The sequence below is a fragment of the Perna viridis genome, chromosome 2 (genome assembly GCF_037379345.1).
Source record: "Perna viridis isolate PV_CMFRI_1.1 ecotype Kerala chromosome 2, ASM3737934v1, whole genome shotgun sequence".
NCBI classification, from domain to species: Eukaryota; Metazoa; Mollusca; class Bivalvia; order Mytilida; family Mytilidae; genus Perna; species Perna viridis.
This window is the reverse complement of record NC_142446.1, coordinates 5,767,104-5,789,516: the sequence shown is the minus strand read 5'-3', so window position 1 is coordinate 5,789,516 and position 22,413 is coordinate 5,767,104. Positions and strand designations below refer to the sequence as shown.

Genomic DNA, 22,413 nt, shown 5'->3' with positions numbered 1-22,413 from the left:
GGGTTATCTCAGCCCACGTACTATAAGTTCTACCAAAGACTTCATGTGTCAAAATTGTTGGACAACTTCTTGTTAAATTTATTGCCTTTGAAAGGCAAAATTCAACCAGGTGAGCGATTCAGGCTCCTTTGAGCCTCTTGTTTACATAATCTCATTGTGCACCTCCCATTTAGATTTTTATTCGAATCAAAGTGGAGGTTAAAGATGCGTGTTATCAAATTGTTAGTAACTTTTAGTTTAATATTGAAGATGTTTCTTCCGTTTTAATCTATTTTCATACGAACACCTTTCCACCTTTCTAGAAAGGTCGTATTATAGTATACCGATGTTCGTCCGTCGTTCGTACTTCGCACTATAACTCGAAACCACTACCATTTTTGTGGTGAATTGTTTCATTCTTTATATTAATTATAAATTTTTGCTTTTTTTTTTTCGTTTTTCAGTTATATAGCTTAACTCGTACAAAAATGGGGGGGGTATTTTTCGGACTATAACTCAGAACCCTTGCAACAATGTCATTGAAACTTCGGCAAATTATTTATTTATATTGCTGTAAGCTCCATTTCAATTTTAGTAAATTTTGAAAATATTATTGATTGTTGTGGATTTTTAACTTTCCGTTGTTTTTGGACTGTATTCTTAAAGAGGGTCCCATAATTGCACAATAACTTAAAGACTCTTATCAATTTTTTTTGCATTGTTTTTGTTTTTGTTTTTGTTTTTGTTTTGTTTTTTTCTTCTATTAATTATATTGAAGGATTCCCTTTCATTTTTATATACTATATTAAAAACGTTTTATCAAAATCAAATTCAGAGCTGTCCATATTTGTCCCATCTGTTCGGGGTTCGACCTCTGCGGGCGAATTTAGATGCACTCTGTGGAGCATTTTATCAAATTTTTAATAAATTTTTAGATGCCTCATCGCCGACACGTGTGTACCTATCTTTTATATGATACTCATCCTGGTACATTAAGAGCTTACTTAAAGGTGTGTTGTCACTTATTGAAGACATTTTGGGGATCTCCAAAGGTATTTACTGATTTCGTATTTATGCTATTCGCTGGTGCATTAGTTTCGTTTCACCATATTTGTTTATTTTCTTTGCTAGACCACTGAATGGAATTTTAATGAAACTTTCACAGAATCCTTATTTAATATTGAATATGCACACCTTCCTTTTTAAGTTAATCTGATTTTAATATGAATGTTTTTGCAAAATATAGATTTCGTTAGTTCCCGACATGGGGTACCCATCTCTTATTCGTAACTCATTCTACACAATTGAATGAAACTTTTAAAGATAATTTATTATTCCAAAGCGTCGAAATACGTGACCAAGAGTTTCTACCACGTAGAAAGTTAAAACTTTTAATCACAATCAAAATTCAGAGCTGCACAAACTTAAATGTTGACGTAAAGTGTCGGTACATACTTAGACTTGTACATATTTGTTTTATCTCCGTGTTCAGGGTTCGACCTCTTTGGCATACATTTAGAAAATGGATCAAAATCACTGTTCAAATAAGGAAATGAATGTTGTTTATTTAATCCTTTACATAATATATATATATATAAATTTTATTTTCTGTTCACATCCAAACAAGTTTGCTTTATGATTTCACACTTAAAAAGTAAACAAAACAAAAATACCTCCAAAATTTTAGGGTATGCTAAAAGTGCAGGCAAATAATATTTATTCAAGATAAAAGGCATAAATGTTGACCGACAGTTACAGATTAATTACTGGTTGATATAAGCACTATACATGCTTTGACAGCTACAGATAATGATGATTTAAAAGTGAAATTGACTAGGTAATGAAAATGCCTATAAAATTGTAAAAAAAATTAAAACAGCTAAAATTATTTTTTTAAAATGTGAGTAATTAGACTGTTTCGGATAAAATATTTACTGTAGCCTAACATGGGATGGTCCACAATAGCGATAAGACTTATTTCCAATGGGATCCTTTAAAATGAAGAGACTACCAGCACACACCAAGTTTGGTACAGTTAAATTTCAGAGTATTATAATTTATCATAACTGAACAAGTAGGCTAGAGGCCATTTATACTTTGATAATTGAAGAGTATTACATAAATAAAATTAAAATATTTTTTTTTAAATATTAAAGAAAAGAAACAAGGAAAACTTTACTTTTATAGCACCATCTATAATACAAGTAACTACAAAATTACCTCAAACTTTCTTTTCATAGAGTTTCAAGAGCAGAACTTACAAAAATCAGAATAAGCGCTCATTCTTTAAAAATAGAAGTCGGTCGTTATAATAAGACACCACTTCTGCAAATATTGTAAAACAGAAGTTGAAAATGAAAATCATTTTATTCTGAAATGTCCTCAATATGATACACTTAGAGGAGGAACTTTTGTAACATTTATGTAACAGTTACTGCAGATCCAAAACTCACCAGGGAACTGCCTAATCCAAATAAGCATACTACATGTACTACCCAATCACTTTGAAAATTTATAAAAGAAGCAAATGATATTAGAAAAAAATGACAGGACAGTACAGGCATTTTAAAGCTTTCAATTATGCTTGAAACTTTCATGCAATGACTTTTGTATTCTTATATTACCAATTGTGTTTACTTGAATGTGTTTTATATCTTCTATGTATTGTATATATGTTTGTTTGTGATATACGCCAGAATATGGCAACATCATCAATAAAGAATTTGACTTTGAATTAAATATGGACTGAAATTTTTCCATCAAAAACGTGTTGACTTGACATTTTTTGAACAACTTTTAACAATTTCTGGTAGTGGGTTCCAATCCTTAATACCATTGTAGAAAAAAAAGAAGTTGATTATTGGTTAAAAAATTCTTATTTCTTGATTTCCTATTAATAGATGTTTCATTTCTAACAAAATTGTGCAAATAATTTCGACATATATTATAATAAATGTTAAATACATGATTAAGTCTTAGCTGTTTGACTCTATTACAAATATTTAAAAAGCTTAATTTTTCAAATTCAATATATGCCACACTCTTTCTAGAATGAAGTTGTAAAATAAATCTTACAATCTTAGTTCATACCGTCATGCACATCCATAGTCAAAATGACACTGAAGCAGAGAAGAACATAGTGTTTTCCTTGTTTGAAGGTTTAAACATGATTGTTTATTTCTATATAGAAATTTAAGCCTTTGATTTAGAATAGAATTAACAATCAAATCCCCAATCAGAAATTGATTAATTATAATTCCCTAATATTTTACAAAATTTTTGGATTCAATATTAATACCATATAGCAAGAGACAGCAAAAACGGCTGGCAATAGTGACCGTAGTTTCCGACTTGGTCCAAACAATATACTCTCCGTCTTTCCCAAATGTAGGGACAATTTATTGTCTATTAACCACTCATGTCAAGACTCTAGCATTCCAGATCATTTGCGAGAGATAACTACGGGATCTTTATGTGAATATAAAATAGAAGTATCACCTGCACATATTTATACTTTACAATCTGAGTCAATGCTAGTTTGAACATCATTGACATATATTAGAAATAGTAAGGACCCAGTAAGCTCCCCTGAAGGACACCATCAAGTAAGACTTGAACCATGGTATTGGTCGTACTTCAATAACCTCCAGTTTATAAGATCGACAGTGTCAAAAGCCTTTTGTAGGTCTACCGTGCCTGTAAAAATACCAATTGCTGTTTGACTTTTGCTGTCACCAATTAAATGAATGAGATATATATCTGTTGAATTAGAACTTCTGAAGCCCGACTGAAGTTTAAATAATAAATTATTCGAAATAAGGATTTTTTCAAGTTGCTTATAAGCGGCCTTTTCCCAAATTTTTTAAACAAAACTTAAAATATTACTAGTAGCTGGCCTGTAATTTTCGGGCTAAAGTCTATCCTTTTTTCTTTAAAAGGGGCTTTACATGTTCAACATGTTTTAGACTAAAATTTAAATCTGATTTTCTTCTATGAACATAAATTGATTTTTCTGTACTGGACGTGGCACTCAGGGGCCGGTCCAGGATTTTAGATTAGGGGGCGCACAGTTAAAATTTCGGGGAGCGGAGCGAGGAAAAAAATTTTTTGAAATATTCTTCTAGAGTAGGTGCAATGTAGATATCTTTTGTTACCCCTGACAACCCCTGCTTTGCAAATTTTAGGGGACGCACGCCCGCCACGCGCCGCCTGAATCCGCCCCTGGCACTTTACAAACCTTTAGCACTTGATAGCTTTTCAACTAATTTTGCAGTTTTATTTGTAAAAAAAATATTGAAACTATTAGATATTTTATTGTTAGCATGTCTATATTTAAAATTATATTTGGATTTGATTTAGGATCTTTTGAAATCATGATTTTTTACGATTCTTCCAAAGTTGATTTGGATTATTTTTATTCTCTTTAATTTGACTACTAATGTATTCTGATTTTGCATGATCTTTGGACAAAATTTCTGATTTTACTATTCTTTTTTTTATGATCGTCCTTCCTCTAGACATCTCATAAATAGATAATAATTTATCTCTTTTTTAAATATTTTTCCAAATTTCTGCTGTCATCCAGGGTTCTGTTGTTTGTTTAACCCTAATGTCTTTCGGGGGGGGGGCAACTGTCAAGAATATGAATAATGATTGATTGATTGTTGGGGTTTAACGTCAGAGCAGCAATATTTCAGCTATATTCAGACGATGAACATGAAATGGATGATAAAATGAAAATAAGAATATGAATAAAAAATCTCTAAAAAAATGACATGGCCTCGTATATATCTGAGACACAAAAACACATTTCCTATTCAGCATCAGTAACCTCAGATGCTCTATAAAATCATCTTTATAAGATTTCACAGATCTAACTTTAACATATTTTTGTTTATTATATGAAACAAATTGGAAATTACAGTTGCAAGAACTTGAATCAAATAAGAACAGGCAAACTTTTAAAGAACATGCTTCACATTAAGAATCTTTCCCGGGTGGGGGGGGGGGCGGGGAGTGGCTTTTCTCCTTTTCATAACATCGTGAGCATGTGTTCAGTTGCAAAGGAGTTTTGTTTTGTATGTAAATTATTTTAATGCACCACAATTACATCTTAATTAGTTATCGTTAATATTTACTCAGAATATTTTTTATAAAGTGTTTTAGATCATTCGCGCCATTAATTAGTACTTTGTTGACATTTTATCACCTGTCACAGATAGTCACGCTTTCACAGATACTCACTGAGTCCGGAAATCTGATTGGTCACTACTTCCGGGTACCTGTCAGTTTGAACATCGCAACAAACCAAACATGTGGAGTTGTTTACCTGCACTCATGTGTCAGGTTCATGATTTGATTAAGTGGCGTAGAATCTCATGATTTTTTGGATAAATAATCAAATGTATAGATATTGACATTATTCATTCAAGAAAAGACAATGCCAGGAGACAGTGTTAAGGTAGCGGTCCGTGTCCGTCCTTTCAATCAGGTAAAGTTAGATTTATATGACTTTATTGACTAATTATAGTAAGGGTCCCGGAAATTCGAGCCAAATTTGTTGACTTCTTGCATTATTTTGGCAAATAATACCAAGAACATGTTTTTCTGGACCCCCTATTCAAAATATGTACAATGTACATGTACACCGGGGGAAAATAAAGAAATAATATTCACGGTACTACGAATCACCGGAATGCCCCGTAATCTTTATGAAATTCATCATGTAAAGTCATTTGAAGGGGCATTTCGGTGATTTCAATGGGCATTCCGGTGATTTGTAGGGGCATTTCGGTGATTACGGGGCATTCCGGTGATTCGTGTTACCCTAATATTCATGGAATTGATATTTCAGTATCTTCTGGTGCTTGTCCTTTCGGCATAGTCTTGAGATAAAATTAGATGTTTATGTTTTGACACATATGATCTTATCACATCGGAGGGTGGACATGGGGTTGGGATACTCCTACAACGTAAGAGGTTGGAATTCTGTTCCTCCATACCCCATGGCACCAAGTCAGAAAATAGCTTGCCAGACAACTTCTGGCATTGCTTGAGTAGGGGGTGGGAATAAAGCAGTAGTTGGTGGTTGAAAGGATGGTGATTAGTGGTGGATGGGAGGGACACAACCGTTGAAGAGGAGGGAAACGGTGAGTGAAAAATACATATTTGTATGGGAAGCAGGGATTATGGTTGGGAACAGTAACTGGGGGTAAAATGAAAGGGGTCGGAATATATAGTCAGAAGGGTAGGAGGTGATGGTCTGGGGTGAAAGGGGATGAAGTACCACACCCCCCGGTCCACCCCCTCTAACATGTTGGTAGGCAGCTTTGAAGTAGAGTTCACTAACTTGGTGTCAAAGTATGTGAAAACATTTCCTACACTATCTACATGGGTAATAACATAATTACTGAACAATAATTCAATCCATAATCAAGTCAAGTCCAAAATTAATCTTACAAAATAGCTATTATACCAAGGAGCAGCTGGACCTGACACATGAGTGCAGGTGAATTGAGGTCTGTTAAAATGAAATCTTGCCAAAGATATTTTGAATGAAGGTAACCTGTATATTGCAGCAATGTCACTAAAATATAAGAAGTATTTATTGAACATTCTGTAACAGACGGGAAACTAACCAAATACATAATGATTAATGTCTCTTCATAAAGGATTATATACACTTACCACTTGTTTTAGTTCTAGTACTGGTCTTTATTTCATATCAGTTTTAATGTTCATTTAGAAGAATAGATAGGTACAATTTATTTACATTGTACATGTACATGTACACATAAGATTTGAAGTTTCAGAACTAGATACAAGATTTGTTAATAAATATATTTTTTGTTATTGAAATTAGAATCCCAGCTAATGCTATAAGATTATAATATTAAAGAAAAATCTATGCAGGTCTATTTTTGGTATAAGTAAAAGTTTTGTTTCTCATTACATATTTTGTAAGCACAATTTACTTCCTTGTTTTGAAAAAAAAAATCATAGACTTGACAGGTACAGAAATGTATGTTACATGTGACATATGCTTCTGACAGCAGTATACATGTGTACAAAATATTTAAATTTTAATACATGTGTAATGGCATCCGCGAACAAAATATCCCTGGCATTTATAAGTGCATGCAGGGACTTCATTTATATATAATATACATGTACATGTACGTTGTATATTAACTATAATAGTAATATAACCAGTCCCTGGTGCGAGTCATATGCACTATCTGTTAGTATATGATATACATAGTGAATATAACATGTTAATTTCTGTATCGTAGGCTGTATCAACCCGCCCCAAAGGCCACAAGCCCGCCAGGTGATATAGGTCTCGGGTTGATACAGCATGGGATACAGATTTTAACATATCATGTTCATTATATCATGTATTTTTTAAATATTTCAAGTGTAGTCTGTGAAGGGGCCTGTGGCCCTTGGGTTGATATAGGAGTCTCGGGTTGATACAGCATGTGATACAGATTTTGACATGTAATATTCAGTATATATTCAGCTTATCTACATGTATCTACATGTACTGTGATGTGTATAGAAATTCATTTTTTGCTCTTTTTCTTAACTCTTTTTCTGAAATACTTGTAGCCTTGATTCAAGACAAGACAGCTAAACAATAGATTTTCTGTGTTTACAGGGAAGAACTTTATCCATGTGTCTCTTTTTAATAAAATGCAAATATATTTGATAGAGTTGCTATATAATTGGCAGATTTTTTTAAAGATAAACATTTGTAAATACATCTAGATATTTGAGATACAAGTAAATGTTTTTGTTGTCAATGATGTTTTTATAATTTATCCCACCAGCTGGGCTAAGTTTCATACATGTTGTAGGCTTTGTACTAAAGGTAACCTTTTGTTAAGTTGTAAAATAATAAAATCACTAATATTATAAGTAGTTAGTACTTTAAATTGTTGTTTTATTTATTGTATGACTGTAAAGAGGGCTCTTGACATCAAATAAATGTTTGGGATAGAATTGTCCCCCCCTTGGAGTGACATTCCTTTAGTATCAAACAGGAAATTATCAAATATTTATTTATTTGTCAGAATAAATCTTAACATCCATTGTAATCCCTGTCAAATAAGTCACACGCAGAACTTCATGAATTTATTATGAAACAGAAATCCTACGGGTACTGAAGTACTGTAGAAAAAAATTTCTGTTACCATATGTGTAAAATATCACCATAATATGACTTATGCTGTACTTATGTTCTTAGTCTTTGTGATACATGTACTTGTCATTGATGTTTTGATTATTTGATATGTTATAAACATGAAATTGTATATGTAGTCTTATTGACTACATTGTATACCCCATACATGTATGTTGAAAAATGCAGGAATTAAAGTACATGTATTAAGTAAAGATTGAGCTGTCAGGCATTCTGGGCCATCACAATCATGTTTAAGACTCCAGGATTAGAAAACAAAAGATATTTTATTTGAGTACAATACATTTACATTATGTACATGTATGTATTAAGAGGTTGATTGTTGTATTATGCACAACAACTGAAAACTTGAATGTTAAATTTGAGAATTAATAAATAATACAGAACATTGACAAAGTGTTTCATTCCATCCTGTATAACAATTTGCCCCACTCTGACTTTGATCTTTGATCTTGAAATCCAGATGATACACTGTTGACCATCAGAGTACATGTACATGTTTAAATATCTAGATACAATACATGTACATTGATTATACTTACAAAACACAAAATTGTACAGAACGAGACATGCCGGAACTGATCACTGACATTGTGGTGTACCACTCATAGAGTAGCAGTGAATACCTTTTTAGCTCACCTGTCCCAAAGGGCCATGTCAGCTATTGCCTCCACTTGACGCCCATCATCGTTAAAATTATTTTGAACTCTTCTCCCCTGAAACTACTTCTCTAATCACATGTAGAACCAAACTTGGTATTAATGTTCCTTAGGATATTCTGCATAGATTGATGTGAGGATTTTTTATCTGTCAAAAAACATGGCTACCATTTTTCTAGAAATAGAACATACATATAGGAGTCTGACTGTTTTAAGTCTTTTGCATTTATCTCCAAAACCGTTAGGTTTAGCAAAATTATGACAGGGTAAAAGTATACAGCGTGATGAGATCTATCTCTGGCTAAGTTTTCATGTAAATCTGTTGAACTTAGTTAGTTACTGCCCTTTCACAAAATATTTTTGCTATTTTTAATGTTATTGCTTTAAAAAAAAACTTCTTAGGAACAACTGGACAGGATTTAATGAAAATTGATCTGATTAATTTTTAGGTACATGTATGAGCATTATGAAATTTTACCCAATGGCCATGAAAATACATGGCTGCTTTTACAAAAAATAGACTGTTGCTTATTAAGCCTGGTAAGCAATTCAGGCTCTTGAGAGCCTCTAGTTGTCTTTAAGATATTTTCAAATTTTTCCAGTATTGAAAGGGATAGGGCTCATCACTCTTAATAAAAAAGAAAGTAACAAAACATTTACTTATTCTAAATAAAAGAGTGGTACACCACAATGTCTGTGTTCAGTCATGGTATGTCTGTTTCTAAACTGTACCTCAATGTCTGTGTTCAGTCATGGTATGTCTCTTTCTATACTGTACCACTGTGTCAGTGTTCAGCCATGGTATGTTGCTTTCTGTACTGTAAATACTAAGTCTCGGTATATGTATGTACATGTACATCTAATAAATATGTGTACCAAGCATTGTCAAACTCTATTGTTAATGACTGAAGGATGTTATATGGAACATTCACATGGATATAATGAAATAATGGACTTATAGTACCCAAGATCTGACAGTTGTTTTTCCCTGAGTTTAAAAAAAATTCAGGATATATGAAATGTATACTTTTTTATAGATCACTTAGTGATTTCATTTGTAAAATTAAGTAAAAAATATCAGCATAGATATTGTCCTTCTGCTTATATATTTACAATACATGTGACTGTGTATGATGATTCTGTCATTTTCACAAGCCAAGCTCAGCAGAACAAGTGAAATGTTAATATTTTTCTCACACAAGTTTAACAAATTATATACATTTTACATGGAAAAAAATGATGAAAGTAAATGACAAATTTACTGAAAAGTATTTCAGAGCTTTTATAGTAATTAACAACTATACATGTATGAAGAACTTTGTTCAATACACATATATTATTCTTTATGTATTTTATATTACTTTCAGCGGGAGAAGAATGCTGGGTCAAAATGTGTCATATCAATGTCTGGTCAGTCAACTACTATAAAGAATCCTGAAAATGGTGATACTAAGGTTTTCTCTTTTGACCATAGTTATTGGTCCCATGCAGACTATGATGAAAGTGAGGAAGGAATATATGCGCCAAAACCTAACTCCAACTATAGTGATCAGGTGAGCAATCAGATACCAATTTTGTCCATCAGTGTATATAAGAATAGTGCTACTGTTCAGGTAATAAAATTTTAAAACATGTAATGTTTAATACCAGTAAACATCCGTGATGGACTTTCTCATTAACTATTACATGTGTTTTCTATCTATGATATTGTCAATGATACATGTACATATATACCGTAGTAACACAATCAATAGAAATGGAAGTTAAAATACTTTGTTATATTTACATGTAGATGCATGTAATTTTAAAATGTCCATTTGAGTACATGTACATATGCACAGACTACCGAGTCTATCTTTTTGTTTCCTCATTTACATTTATCTGTCAGAGTAGAGGAAATGATTTGATTGGCCTTTTGCCATAACAATATTTGTTGTAAATTCTTCTGGATTATTTGTATACACCTGAATTCCAGGGTATTCTTCATACCATTAGATGAATGTCCTTCTTACTTTTACTATTTGTTCTTGGAAGCCAGACCTGTTTAACTGAATGAAGGGTCTGAAAAAATGTCAGAACTGGTCCAAAATATATACTTCTGAATGTGTTAGTCACTTGAATCAATACATAAGTGAATCAAGCTATGCTGTTGAGTTCTTTTATTATTCATATGTAGATTAGTATGCTACATGGTATGCTCTACACGCTTTGTAATATAAAAAAACTAGTATGTTGAGAAAAAAATGTTGAGTTATACAGTATATAGGTGAAATCTTGAATTTAGTTAAACAAGAGATTATACATTATAATCAACATAGTGCAAATTTCCAATGACCGAGCAACATACTTTTGCCATTCAGACCATTCAAAACATTCCTGACTTATACACATTGACTGAAGTGTCTTGAAGACATTACAGTGAAAACATAGATAGTGTGGTACAGTGAAAACAAAGATAGTGTCACTAGAAGACATTACAGTGAGAACATAGAAAGTGTCGCTAGGAGACATTACTGCGAGAACATAGTGTCGCTAGGAGACATTACAGTGAGAACAAAGATAGTGTCACTAGAAGACATTACAGTGAGAACATAGAAAGTGTCACTAGGAGACATTACTGTGAGAACATAGTGTAGCTAGGAGACATTACAGTGAGAACATAGACAGTGTTGCTAGGAGACATTACAGTGAGAACATAGATAGTGTCACTAGGCGACATTACTGGGAGAAGATAGATAGTGTCACTAGGTGTCATTACAGTGAGAACATAGATAGTGTCACTAGGCGATATTACAGTGAGAACATAGATTGTGTCACTAGGAGACATTACAGGGAGAACATACATGTACATTTGTAGATAGTCTTGCTTATATGCCCTTCTGAAGTATTTTATAGCACTTTTCTATTTTCAGAGACAAGTTTTCAATGACCTTGGGAAGGGTGTGTTAGACAATGCATGGCAAGGATACAATGCAGCTCTATTTGCCTATGGACAGACTGGGGCAGGCAAGAGTTATTCAATGATTGGATATGGACCAAACAAAGGAATAGTTCCTATAACATGCGAGGAGCTGTTTAAAGCTGTTGAAAAGAATGAAGATAAAAGTAAACAATTACAGGTTTGTTAAAATATATAATACAATCTCAGTTAGGTCCAACTGCTTTCCTTATCTGCAGTTGTTTGTAGTATAGCAAAGGAGAAAATATCAATAAGACAGTGATCCTAGTACATGTAGTATAACTCAAGACTGATCCTGGTACATGTAGTATAACTCAAGACATTTATCCTAGTACATGAAGTATAACTCAAGACTGATCCTGGTACATGTAGTATTACTCGAGACATTGATCCTAGTACATGAAGTTTAACTCAAGACAGTGATCCTAGTACATGTAGTACAACTCAACATCATCTGGATATCAGATCATTTTTTTTATAATTATATTCAATACTATGTTGAAACCATGCAGTACTTTGTCAATCCAAAATAAATATCATTGGACCCAAATTGTTCCTATAGTTCAGATTTCAACATTTTGCGACAGGGTATATTTTGTATTTGATTTTTAATGAAACAGATTTTTTTTCTATTAAACCTTACAATGAACTGAATATTTGAGGAAGAATAAGATCAATAGTCTTGTCGATGGACTCTCAGGTTATAATCTATTAACATCTTATGAATATTTTAATATTTAAACCTATTGTTAACACAAGGCATATTGTTGATTGCTCAAGTATATAAGCAATTGCATTTTAATGTGCATTTAAATTATGTTGTGTATTTGTTGGTGTGATAGTGGGAAGAAATATTTAATGTTCTTAAACACATATTACTGGTTTACATATAAAAATAGGAGATGTTGTATTACTGCCAATGAGACAGTCATCCACTAAAGTCAAGCAATGAACAATTTAATTTCTACAGGTCACTACAGTCTTCAATGATGGGCAAAACCCATACCATAAAGAAAGCCGTAAAAGGGGCCCAAAATAAATGATGTGAAACTATTCATAAAAGATGAAATTGACCTAATCTATAGTAAAAACATAAAACAAATGACAGTGACCATAACTAATCACTGGACTACAGGTCCCTGGCTTGGGACAGGCACATTAAGTATGTAGCAGGGTTAAACTTGTTTGTGAGTACTAAATCCTCCCCCTAACCTGTGACAGTGATGGGAAAACACAACATTTAAGGGAACTATAAAAATCTGTTGTATTTGTATTAAATTGTTAAGATACTGGTAGTTACAGAATACAAACACTTGAACAAATAGGACAAAAACAACCTGTATCTACCTACTTACTGTCAGCTTGTTCATGCCACATTGTTCATGCCACGTTGTTCATGCCACATTGTTCACAGTTTACAATTGTGTAATAATGCAGATTTTTGCACATGCTTTTCTTTCTTATAAAATTGATAATCCTAATGGGAGCCAGTTAACACAGGTTTTACAGCTTAGCCATAGGCCAGGCTCATACATACAGAACATTACTGTGCACATGATTTAGTCATAATAAGTATAAATATTTATATTTCATCAATTGGTCTTATGGCATTGTGCCTTATACACATTTTCCCTTTTTAGAGTGTAATTGCAGGGGTTTCATTATTTTGTTGCAATGCAGGTACCTTTTGGTTTTGTAGGAGGTTCTTTTCATCATTTTCTTTTATAAAAATGTATGAAATTTTAAAATTCAGGAGTTACCTTTAAGGAGCTAAGACTGGTAAAAGTATCTTGTATCACCTCTTAATGAATAGCCTGTTGTATTTGTTTTGATTGCTGCTCAGTCTTGATTCTCTTAATTGTGCTACCACACTTGTTCAATGTAGAATTTGTAAATAAAACATTTTTCGGTTTCTCTGTTTTAAGGGTCCTTAAGTCTTTGTTGATCATTCAGCTATACATGCTAAAAGTCAATAAAGTTTTTATGACTTCGTACTGAATACACAAAGAATGACTCTTGACACTTAATAAACTAACAGCTTGATACCGATATCCATAGAATTTAAAATTTTATGTAAGGATTCTTATTTCCTTGTTTAATTTGATATTCATGTGACTTTAGTTGGTATGTACCTGAGAAAATATGCATTATGTATATATCTTACAACCCCAAAAGGGGGCACAAAACAGACATTTTGAGTGTAGGTACCATACCACAAAAGAAAGTCTGGGATTGATTTTGGGGGTTTTGACTTGAACTGACTGGAATGAGAAGCTAAAAGGGGGCAAGAAATAAACATTTTCATTTTGTCCACACAAGAATATATGTCAGGGAATAAATGTACAGGTAATTAAGACAAGGAATGTAGTTACTGTCTGGGGACTCCAAAAAGGAGATAATCCAACTTCAGGGTTTTACATGTAAAAACCTCCTAAGTGCTTCTCCACTTAAACCGCTCAAGGAACTTTGATGAAATTTTATAGGAAGAATAGACATCATACATAGATGTGCATGAAAGAATATACATTGTAGTTACTGTGGGGGACTCCAAAAGCGTACATGAAGTAAGATGGTTATTGACAGATGCTCATAAATAGAGATGATTCAACTTTTTTAATAAAACAGTTGAATTATATTACATGTTGAAAGCAACAGTTCCACTCATTGGACTCACATTTCTACATTATTTCTCTATATTCCTTTCCTTGCTGATGTGATTTACCCATCTGTTAATTTGGTATAAAAAAAATTCAGCTCAACAAAGCAACTGCAGAACAATACAATTCTACTTATACTCTAATACTTCTTCTGACTGATTGGAATTTTAGTCTTTCAACCATAATTCTTACAGAGACTTAAATTACTGTTTTTATTTAAAGGCCAGTATTAGTTATGAAATTATAGGAATATTGAAAATCATTATTCATTATAAATATATAATTTAAACAATTTGTATCTAAGTATCCTAAGCAAATAAATCAGTTATAACAAATTTATTAATTTTATTGATCCTGATCAGTAAGTGGATTTACCAAATACACTCAGTTACCTTTATCTATGAATACTTTTATTTCTAAGTTGTCCAAATGAGTGGGATAGGGCTACTTTGTTATTCCTAAGTACGTTTATCACCTAATTTGTGCATTTCCACCATATTATTTTAAGTAAATGCATTGCTGAAGATGTGCCTTTAAGCAAAGTTATTTCTAATTACATGTGTGACCTAAGTAGTGTCTTTTTACCATGTCATTTCTAAGTACAAGTATGGCCTAAGTACTGCCTTTTACCATGTCATTCCTTAGTACATGTCTGGCCTAAGTAGTAACTTTTTACCATATTATTTCTAAGTACATGCCTGGCCTATGTAGTGTCTTTTTACCATGTCATTTCTAAGCACATTCATGGCTGAAGTAGTGTCTTTTTACCATGTTATTTCTAAGTATATGCCTGGCCTAAGTAGTGCCTTTTTACCATGTCATTTCTGAGTACTTGTATGGCCTAAGTACTGCCTTTTACCATGTCATTCCTTAATACATGCGTGGCCTAAGTAGTGCCTTTTTACCATGTCATTCCTTAGTACATGTCTGGCCTAAGTAGTGCCTTTTTACCATATTATTTCTAAGTACATGCCTGGCTGAAGTAGTGTCATTTTACCATATTATTTCTAAGTATATGCCTGGCCAAAGTAGTGTCTTTTTACCATATTATTTCTAAGTATATGCCTGGCTGAAGTAGTGTCTTTACCATGTCATTTCTAAGTATATGCCTGGCTGAAGTAGTGTCTTTTTACCATGTCATTTCTAAGTATATGCCTGGCCTAAGTAGTGCCTTTTTACCATGTCATTTCTAAGTATATGCCTTGCTGAAGTAGTGTCTTTTTACCATATTATTTGTAAGTATGTGCGTGGCTTAAGTAGTGCCTTTTTACCATGTCATTTCTAAGTATATGCCTGGCTGATTTAGTGTCTTTTTACCATATTATTTCTAAGTATATGCCTGGCCAAAGTAGTGTCTTTTTACCATGTCATTTCTAAGTATATGCCTGGCTGAAGTAGTGTCTTTTTACCATATTATTTCTAAGTATATGCCTGGCAAAAGTAGTGTCTTTTTACCATGTCATTTCTAAGTATATGCCTGGCTGAAGTAGTGTCTTCTTACCATATTATTTGTAAGTATGTGTGTGGCCTAAGTAGTGCCTTTTTACCATGTCATTCCTCCATATTTTTATGTTGAAGATATAGTTCAGTATGTTATTTCTATATATTTTTATGTTCTTAGTTGTGGTATTATTCAGTATGTTGTTTCTATATATTTATATATTCTAGGTATCATTCAGTATGTTGGAGATTTATAATGAACAAGTTCGTGACCTTCTTGTTAAAGCTAAGCCTCAACAAGGAGGTCTAAAAATCAGACAAAACCCACAGAGCGGATTCTATGTTGAAGGACTTAAGGTAAGCAGACAGAATCAAATGTTTTTCCTTTCTAGTCAACTTATTTGTTTGTTTTTTTTAAGCAACAGAGGATAAGTAATGTCATTTTCCTTTATTGTTTTTATGTAAATGAACAATCACCATTCATATATGGGTTAGTCTAGAAAATATAAACTTATGATTTATTGATATTCCCTCATTGTGACTTTTTAAGGAGTATATTTTATTTATGATACTTTCAGCAAGTACCTGTGAGGAATTACAAAGAAATAGAAAATTTGATGGAGCAGGGGACTGTCAATAGAACAACAGCCTCTACTAACATGAATGCCACTAGCAGTAGGTCACACATGGTGATTACAATCAGATTTGCTCAGGTATGGTAACTACTTATTATTGTGATCATTCCATATATTGTATTCAATGTAATCAATCATTGGTAATCACTATAATCATTCCATCAATAGTTGTCACTCATGACTTGGTTTGGGTTATTTCTCACGAGTGCCTAGGTTATCTCCAGTAGTTAGTGGACCTCAGTCTCTGTCTTAATGGTTACAGCAATTTTACCCTAATTTAATTAGCATTTCGGATATCAACATTTTTGTGTTAATCTAAGGATGGTTTTCTGTCTGCAGATTCTTATACTTGATACCATTTGAGACTGTTTTAGTAACATATTCTCAGGAGATATAATTAAACACCTTATAGAAAGGTAGTTAACATCATAGATTTATGGACAAAATCACATGAATAATTAATGATGGAAACAATGTATTTGGTTAGTCTATAATTAGTTTTCACATGGTAGTAATGTTGTTACTTATTATGAAATATTAAAAAAGGTGGCACAATATAGTTTTCAATATGCATATGTTTATTTCTTCCTTCATTAAAACAAAATTTTATTTCATTTTGAATCATCCATAATCAACTGGTATGAGGCAGGTGTAAAGTGGTTGAAATCATTCAACAGAGTCATGTTTAAATGGCACTTTTGAAATGAAAAAAAAGTATTTGAATTTAATCATGAAAAATTTTAAGTTGCTAATATTGTTAGTGACCAGTTGCACTTGTAATTTCAGTACTTTATATTTGCATATGATTTGCACAGTTATATATTAATACTCCACTTTATGCTGCAGATCAACATTGATGATTATTCAGTTTCCGATTCAGGCACAGGGGCTCGTTACAAGACTATATAGGTCATATACATATCCATTAGCAAGCCCCTAATATCTATGAATATTCATTGCCAGTTGTTTAATCTGGTTCCTAATCTGGTTCCCAGTTCAATATCATAAGGAACCAAAGATCACTACAACGTACCTCTTTTAGAAAATATCAAACACATGTCTATGATATGTGTGTTTTTTGCTTTTATGGGGATGGGAAGTTTGCATTAACAGATGAAATGATCAGTTAGCATTGAATTTATGTAATATTACACAGTTTCCGATTCAAACACAGGGGCTTGTTACAATAGACTATATATAGGTCACATATATATCAGGATGCCTATATCTATATATAGCCATTTTCAGTTGTTTAATCTGGTTCCGGGTAATTGGAAACATTCGGGTCACCAAGATTTTAATGGAAGTCACCTGATTTTAGAGCATATCGCATTCATGCCATTTTGGATGTTGAAAGTAAGCCCTGAAGACTTCAGTCTTTAATTATTTTTTACCATTTATCAAGATGTGAAACAACTCATAAATCTTGGTACTGGTATTCTGTATAATGAATCTTTGATTCTGGGTCCATAGTATTCTGTAGATTCTGGGTCAAATCATGTGGTACCGGTATTCTGTATAATGAATTTTGAATTCTGGGCCCATAGTATTCTGTAGATTCTGGGTCAATTCATGTGGTACCAGTATTCTGTATAATAAATCTTTGATTCTGGGCCCATACATGTAGATTCTGGGTCAAATTATGTGGTACTGGTATTCTGTATAATGAATCTTGGATTCTGGGCCCATAGTATTCTGTAGATTCTGGGTCAAATCATGTGGTACTGGTATTCTGTATAATGAAATTTGGATTCTGGGCCCATAGTATTCTGTAGATTCTGGGTCAAATCATGTGGTACCAGTATTCTGTATAATGAATCTTTGATTCTGGGCCCATAGTATTCTGTAGATTCTGGGTCAAATCATGTGGTACCAGTATTCTGTATAATGAATCTTTGATTCTGGGCCCATAGTATTCTGTAGATTCTGGGTCATATCATGTGGTACCAGTATTCTGTATAATAAATCTTTGATTCTGGGCCCATACATGTAGATTCTGGGTCATATCATGTGGTACTGGTATTCTGTATAATGAATCTTTGATTCTGGGCCCATATTATTCTGTAGATTCTGGGTCATATCATGTGGTACTGGTATTCTGTATAATGAATCTTTGATTCTGGGCCCATAGTATTCTGTAGATTCTGGGTCATATCATGTGGTACTGGTATTCTGTATAATGAATCTTTGATTCTGGGCCCATATTATTCCGTAGATTCTGGGTCATATCATGTGGTACTGGTATTCTGTATAATGAATCTTTGATTCTGGGCCCATAGTATTCCGTAGGTTCTGGGTCAAATCATGTGGTACTGGTATTCTGTATAATGAATCTTTGATTCTGGGCCCATAGTATTCTGTAGATTCTGGGTCATATCATGTGGTACCGGTATTCTGTATAATGAATCTTTGATTCTGGGCCCATAGTATTCTGTAGATTCTGGGTCATATCATGTGGTACCGGTATTCTGTATAATGAATATTTGATTCTGGGCCCATAGTATTCTGTAGATTCTGGGTCATATCATGTGGTTCATTTTTTGTACTGGTATTCTGTATAATGAATCTTTGATTCTGGGCCCATAGTATTCTGTAGATTCTGGGTCATGTCATGTGGTACTAGTATTCTGTATAATGAATCTTTGATTCTGGGCCCATAGTATTCTGTAGATTCTGGGTCATATCATGTTGTACCGGTATTCTGTATAATGAATCTTTGATTCTGGGCCCATAGTATTCTGTAGATTCTGGGTCATATCATGTGGTACCAGTATTCTGTATAATGAATCTTTGATTCTGGGCCCATAGTATTCTGTAGATTCTGGGTCATATCATGTGGTACTGATATTCTGTATAATGAATCTTTGATTCTGGGCCCATAGTATTCTGTAGATTCTGGGTCATATCATGTGGTACTGGTATTCTGTATAATGAATCTTTGATTCTGGGCCCATAGTATTCTGTAGATTCTGGGTCATATCATGTGGTACCGGTATTCTGTATAATGAATCTTTGATTCTGGGCCCATAGTATTCTGTAGATTCTGGGTCATATCATGTGGTACCGGTATTCTGTATAATGAATCTTTGATTCTGGGCCCATAGTATTCTGTAGATTCTGGGTCATATCATGTGGTACCGGTATTCTGTATAATGAATCTTTGATTCTGGGCCCATAGTATTCTGTAGATTCTGGGTCATATCATGTGGTACTGGTATTCTGTATAATGAATCTTTGATTCTGGGCCCATAGTATTCTGTAGATTCTGGGTCATATCATGTGGTACCGGTATTCTGTATAATGAATCTTTGATTCTGGGCCCATAGTATTCTGTAGATTCTGGGTCATATCATGTGGTACTGGTATTCTGTATAATGAATCTTTGATTCTGGGCCCATAGTATTCTGTAGATTCTGGGTCATATCATGTGGTACTGGTATTCTGTATAATGAATCTTTGATTCTGGGCCCATAGTATTCTGTAGATTCTGGGTCATATCATGTGGTACTGGTATTCTGTATAATGAATCTTTGATTCTGGGCCCATAGTATTCTGTAGGTTCTGGGTCATATCATGTGGTACCGGTATTCTGTATAATGAATCTTTGATTCTGGGCCCATAGTATTCCGTAGGTTCTGGGTCATATCATGTGGTACTGGTATTCTGTATAATGAATCTTTGATTCTGGGCCCATAGTATTCCGTAGGTTCTGGGTCATATCATGTGGTACTGGTATTCTGTATAATGAATCTGATTCTGGGCCCATAGTATTCTGTAGATTCTGGGTCATATCATGTGGTACTGGTATTTATGTATAATGAATCTGATTCTGGGCCCATAGTATTCTGTAGATTCTGGGTCATATCATGTGGTACTGGTATTCTGTATAATGAATCTTTGATTCTGGGCCCATAGTATTCTGTAGATTCTGGGTCATATCATGTGGTACTGGTATTCTGTATAATGAATCTTTGATTCTGGGCCCATAGTATTCCGTAGGTTCTGGGTCAAATCATGTGATATTCTTGTTTATTAGACCTTTTATTATCTACTTAGTAGTACTACTTAAGTGGAATCTGCGTTCATTTATTCTTCAGATTCTTTCTGTATTCATTTAATTTTGGTATATTGTCAGTTATCTTGGTGTTTGTCACAAGTAATAGATTTTAATCCTTTTCGGCTTTAGATTTCTTCATATGTGCAGTAGGTATTTGATTTACTTCAGGGTAGGCTAAAATCAAACTCTAATTTATGTAGTTAACATTTCAGTCTTTTTCATCTAAAAAGGCTTTTTTATGTGACTGATACATTTGTTTAACTAACTGTCACATGTGAATAGGCATTTTAGCTCACGTAGACCAAAGGTCATCACTTAGCATCCATTGTACATTTAAAAAAAACAATCTCCTTCTCTTAAACCGCTCAGGGGATTCAAAGCAAATTTAGTCATCATTATTATCAGGGTGTCTAATTTAAAAAATTGAGTCTATTGTGCTGATCCAGCAACTTATAAATGTATTGCCGCCTTGTCTGTTTAAATAACATGGCCACTTATTTCAATGTATGTCTAAAAAACTATGAGAGATGAAGAAAAATAGAGGACTTTCCTTCTTCAGCTTGAAAGGCTGTTCTAAATCTTCACTGGATCCAAGTAGTAGGATAACTCCTTATTAGAAGTATTTCCCTTGAGAGGCAAAAAAAAATGTGATTTTTGTAGTTTAGCTCATAGCTTGGAAACCACAATACTGGTTACTAGAAAGAAACTTTCTATTGGGGAAATGATCCTCATGACCAGAAAAGATTCAACTGAGTTGTGGTAAGAAAAGACTACTATCAAAATAATGACCTTAAAGGTCAAAACTAGCCATTTTGCAGTTGTGCTTGTATTTTAAGAACTGTAGCAGATAGGGGAAAGGTTTTAATTGTTTAAAAAGTATTTTTTTATTTCTGATATCAGATATATTTATGGCCAAGACGTGAATTCCAGGTGAGTAATTCAGGTCCTTTTGTTACAAGATTTTATGACCCATCTATATAATAAATCCACTTCCAGTTTACTGTTTGATTGATTGTTGGGGTTTAACGCCTGAGCAGCAATATTTCAGCTATATGCAGGCAATCCAGTTTACTGCAGACTACATCTGTCTGTTTGATTGATAGCTGTAAATTGAGAACCTTCTTGATAACCAAATTTCCTTGAATTTTAAGGAGAATTGAACTGCTCTTGTTCAGACATTTTGCAATATTATAATTTACTCAGCAGTCTTATTTGTAGGATACAAGGCATACCCGTTCATTGGCATCATGTTTTCGGCTTTCTGAGTGAATTGCTGTCAAATGGAGTTGAGTTATCTTTCATTGTTTCCTGATGACACAACTTTAAGGCCTATTACATATTTCATGGCTTGCTGATGACACTACAACCTGGCCAAGTTATTAGATTGTGTTGACTATCTCTGTTGACAGAATCAAATTTAGAGCATAAATTAGTATTTATTTCAAGTTTAATCTATTCTGAAGTCAGATACTACAAATTATATTTGTTTCCTCATGAATTTCTGTAAAACAGTGATTTGATTTAAAAAAAAAAAAAGCAAAACCCAGAAGATGGAGATTAAAGTACCAGTCCATAATGATATTAAGACACTGCCAATAGTAGATGTGTTTCATGGTGTATACACCATACAGATGATGGTTTTTGGTCTATATGTGCTATAGAAGATTGATAGCTCTGTTCTAATTATTTTTCGCCATTACTTTTGAAGATTGCTGACAGGACATTCATCTGGGTTAAAAATACTTTAACCTTTGTAAAAAAATAACAATAAGGGATACACAGGTAAGCATGTGTCTTGTTTTCATTTCATCTACTTCTTGATTA

At 33.3% G+C, this 22,413-nt stretch overlaps 1 protein-coding gene across 6 annotated transcripts in view; it reads left to right on the top strand.

Moving 5' to 3' along the window:
• The first annotated feature begins 5,239 nt into the window (after positions 1 to 5,239).
• Positions 5,240 to 22,413, top strand: part of LOC148623447 (kinesin-like protein KIF28) — a 48,728-nt gene continuing 31,554 nt past the window's right edge. For 3 of the 6 annotated variants that reach the window (XM_088565241.1, XM_088565239.1, XM_088565238.1), the window contains exons 1-5: positions 5,241 to 5,470; positions 10,209 to 10,394; positions 11,754 to 11,960; positions 16,126 to 16,254; positions 16,476 to 16,610. In XM_088565241.1, the coding sequence (XP_088421367.1) occupies positions 5,420 to 5,470; positions 10,209 to 10,394; positions 11,754 to 11,960; positions 16,126 to 16,254; positions 16,476 to 16,610 (708 nt within the window). In that variant the 5' untranslated portion in view covers positions 5,241 to 5,419. Of the gene's footprint in view, positions 5,471 to 5,891; positions 6,129 to 6,386; positions 6,540 to 10,208; positions 10,395 to 11,753; positions 11,961 to 16,125; positions 16,255 to 16,475; positions 16,611 to 22,413 lie in introns of those variants that run through there. The other 3 variants (XM_088565242.1, XM_088565240.1, XM_088565243.1) reach the window with 3 other exon arrangements.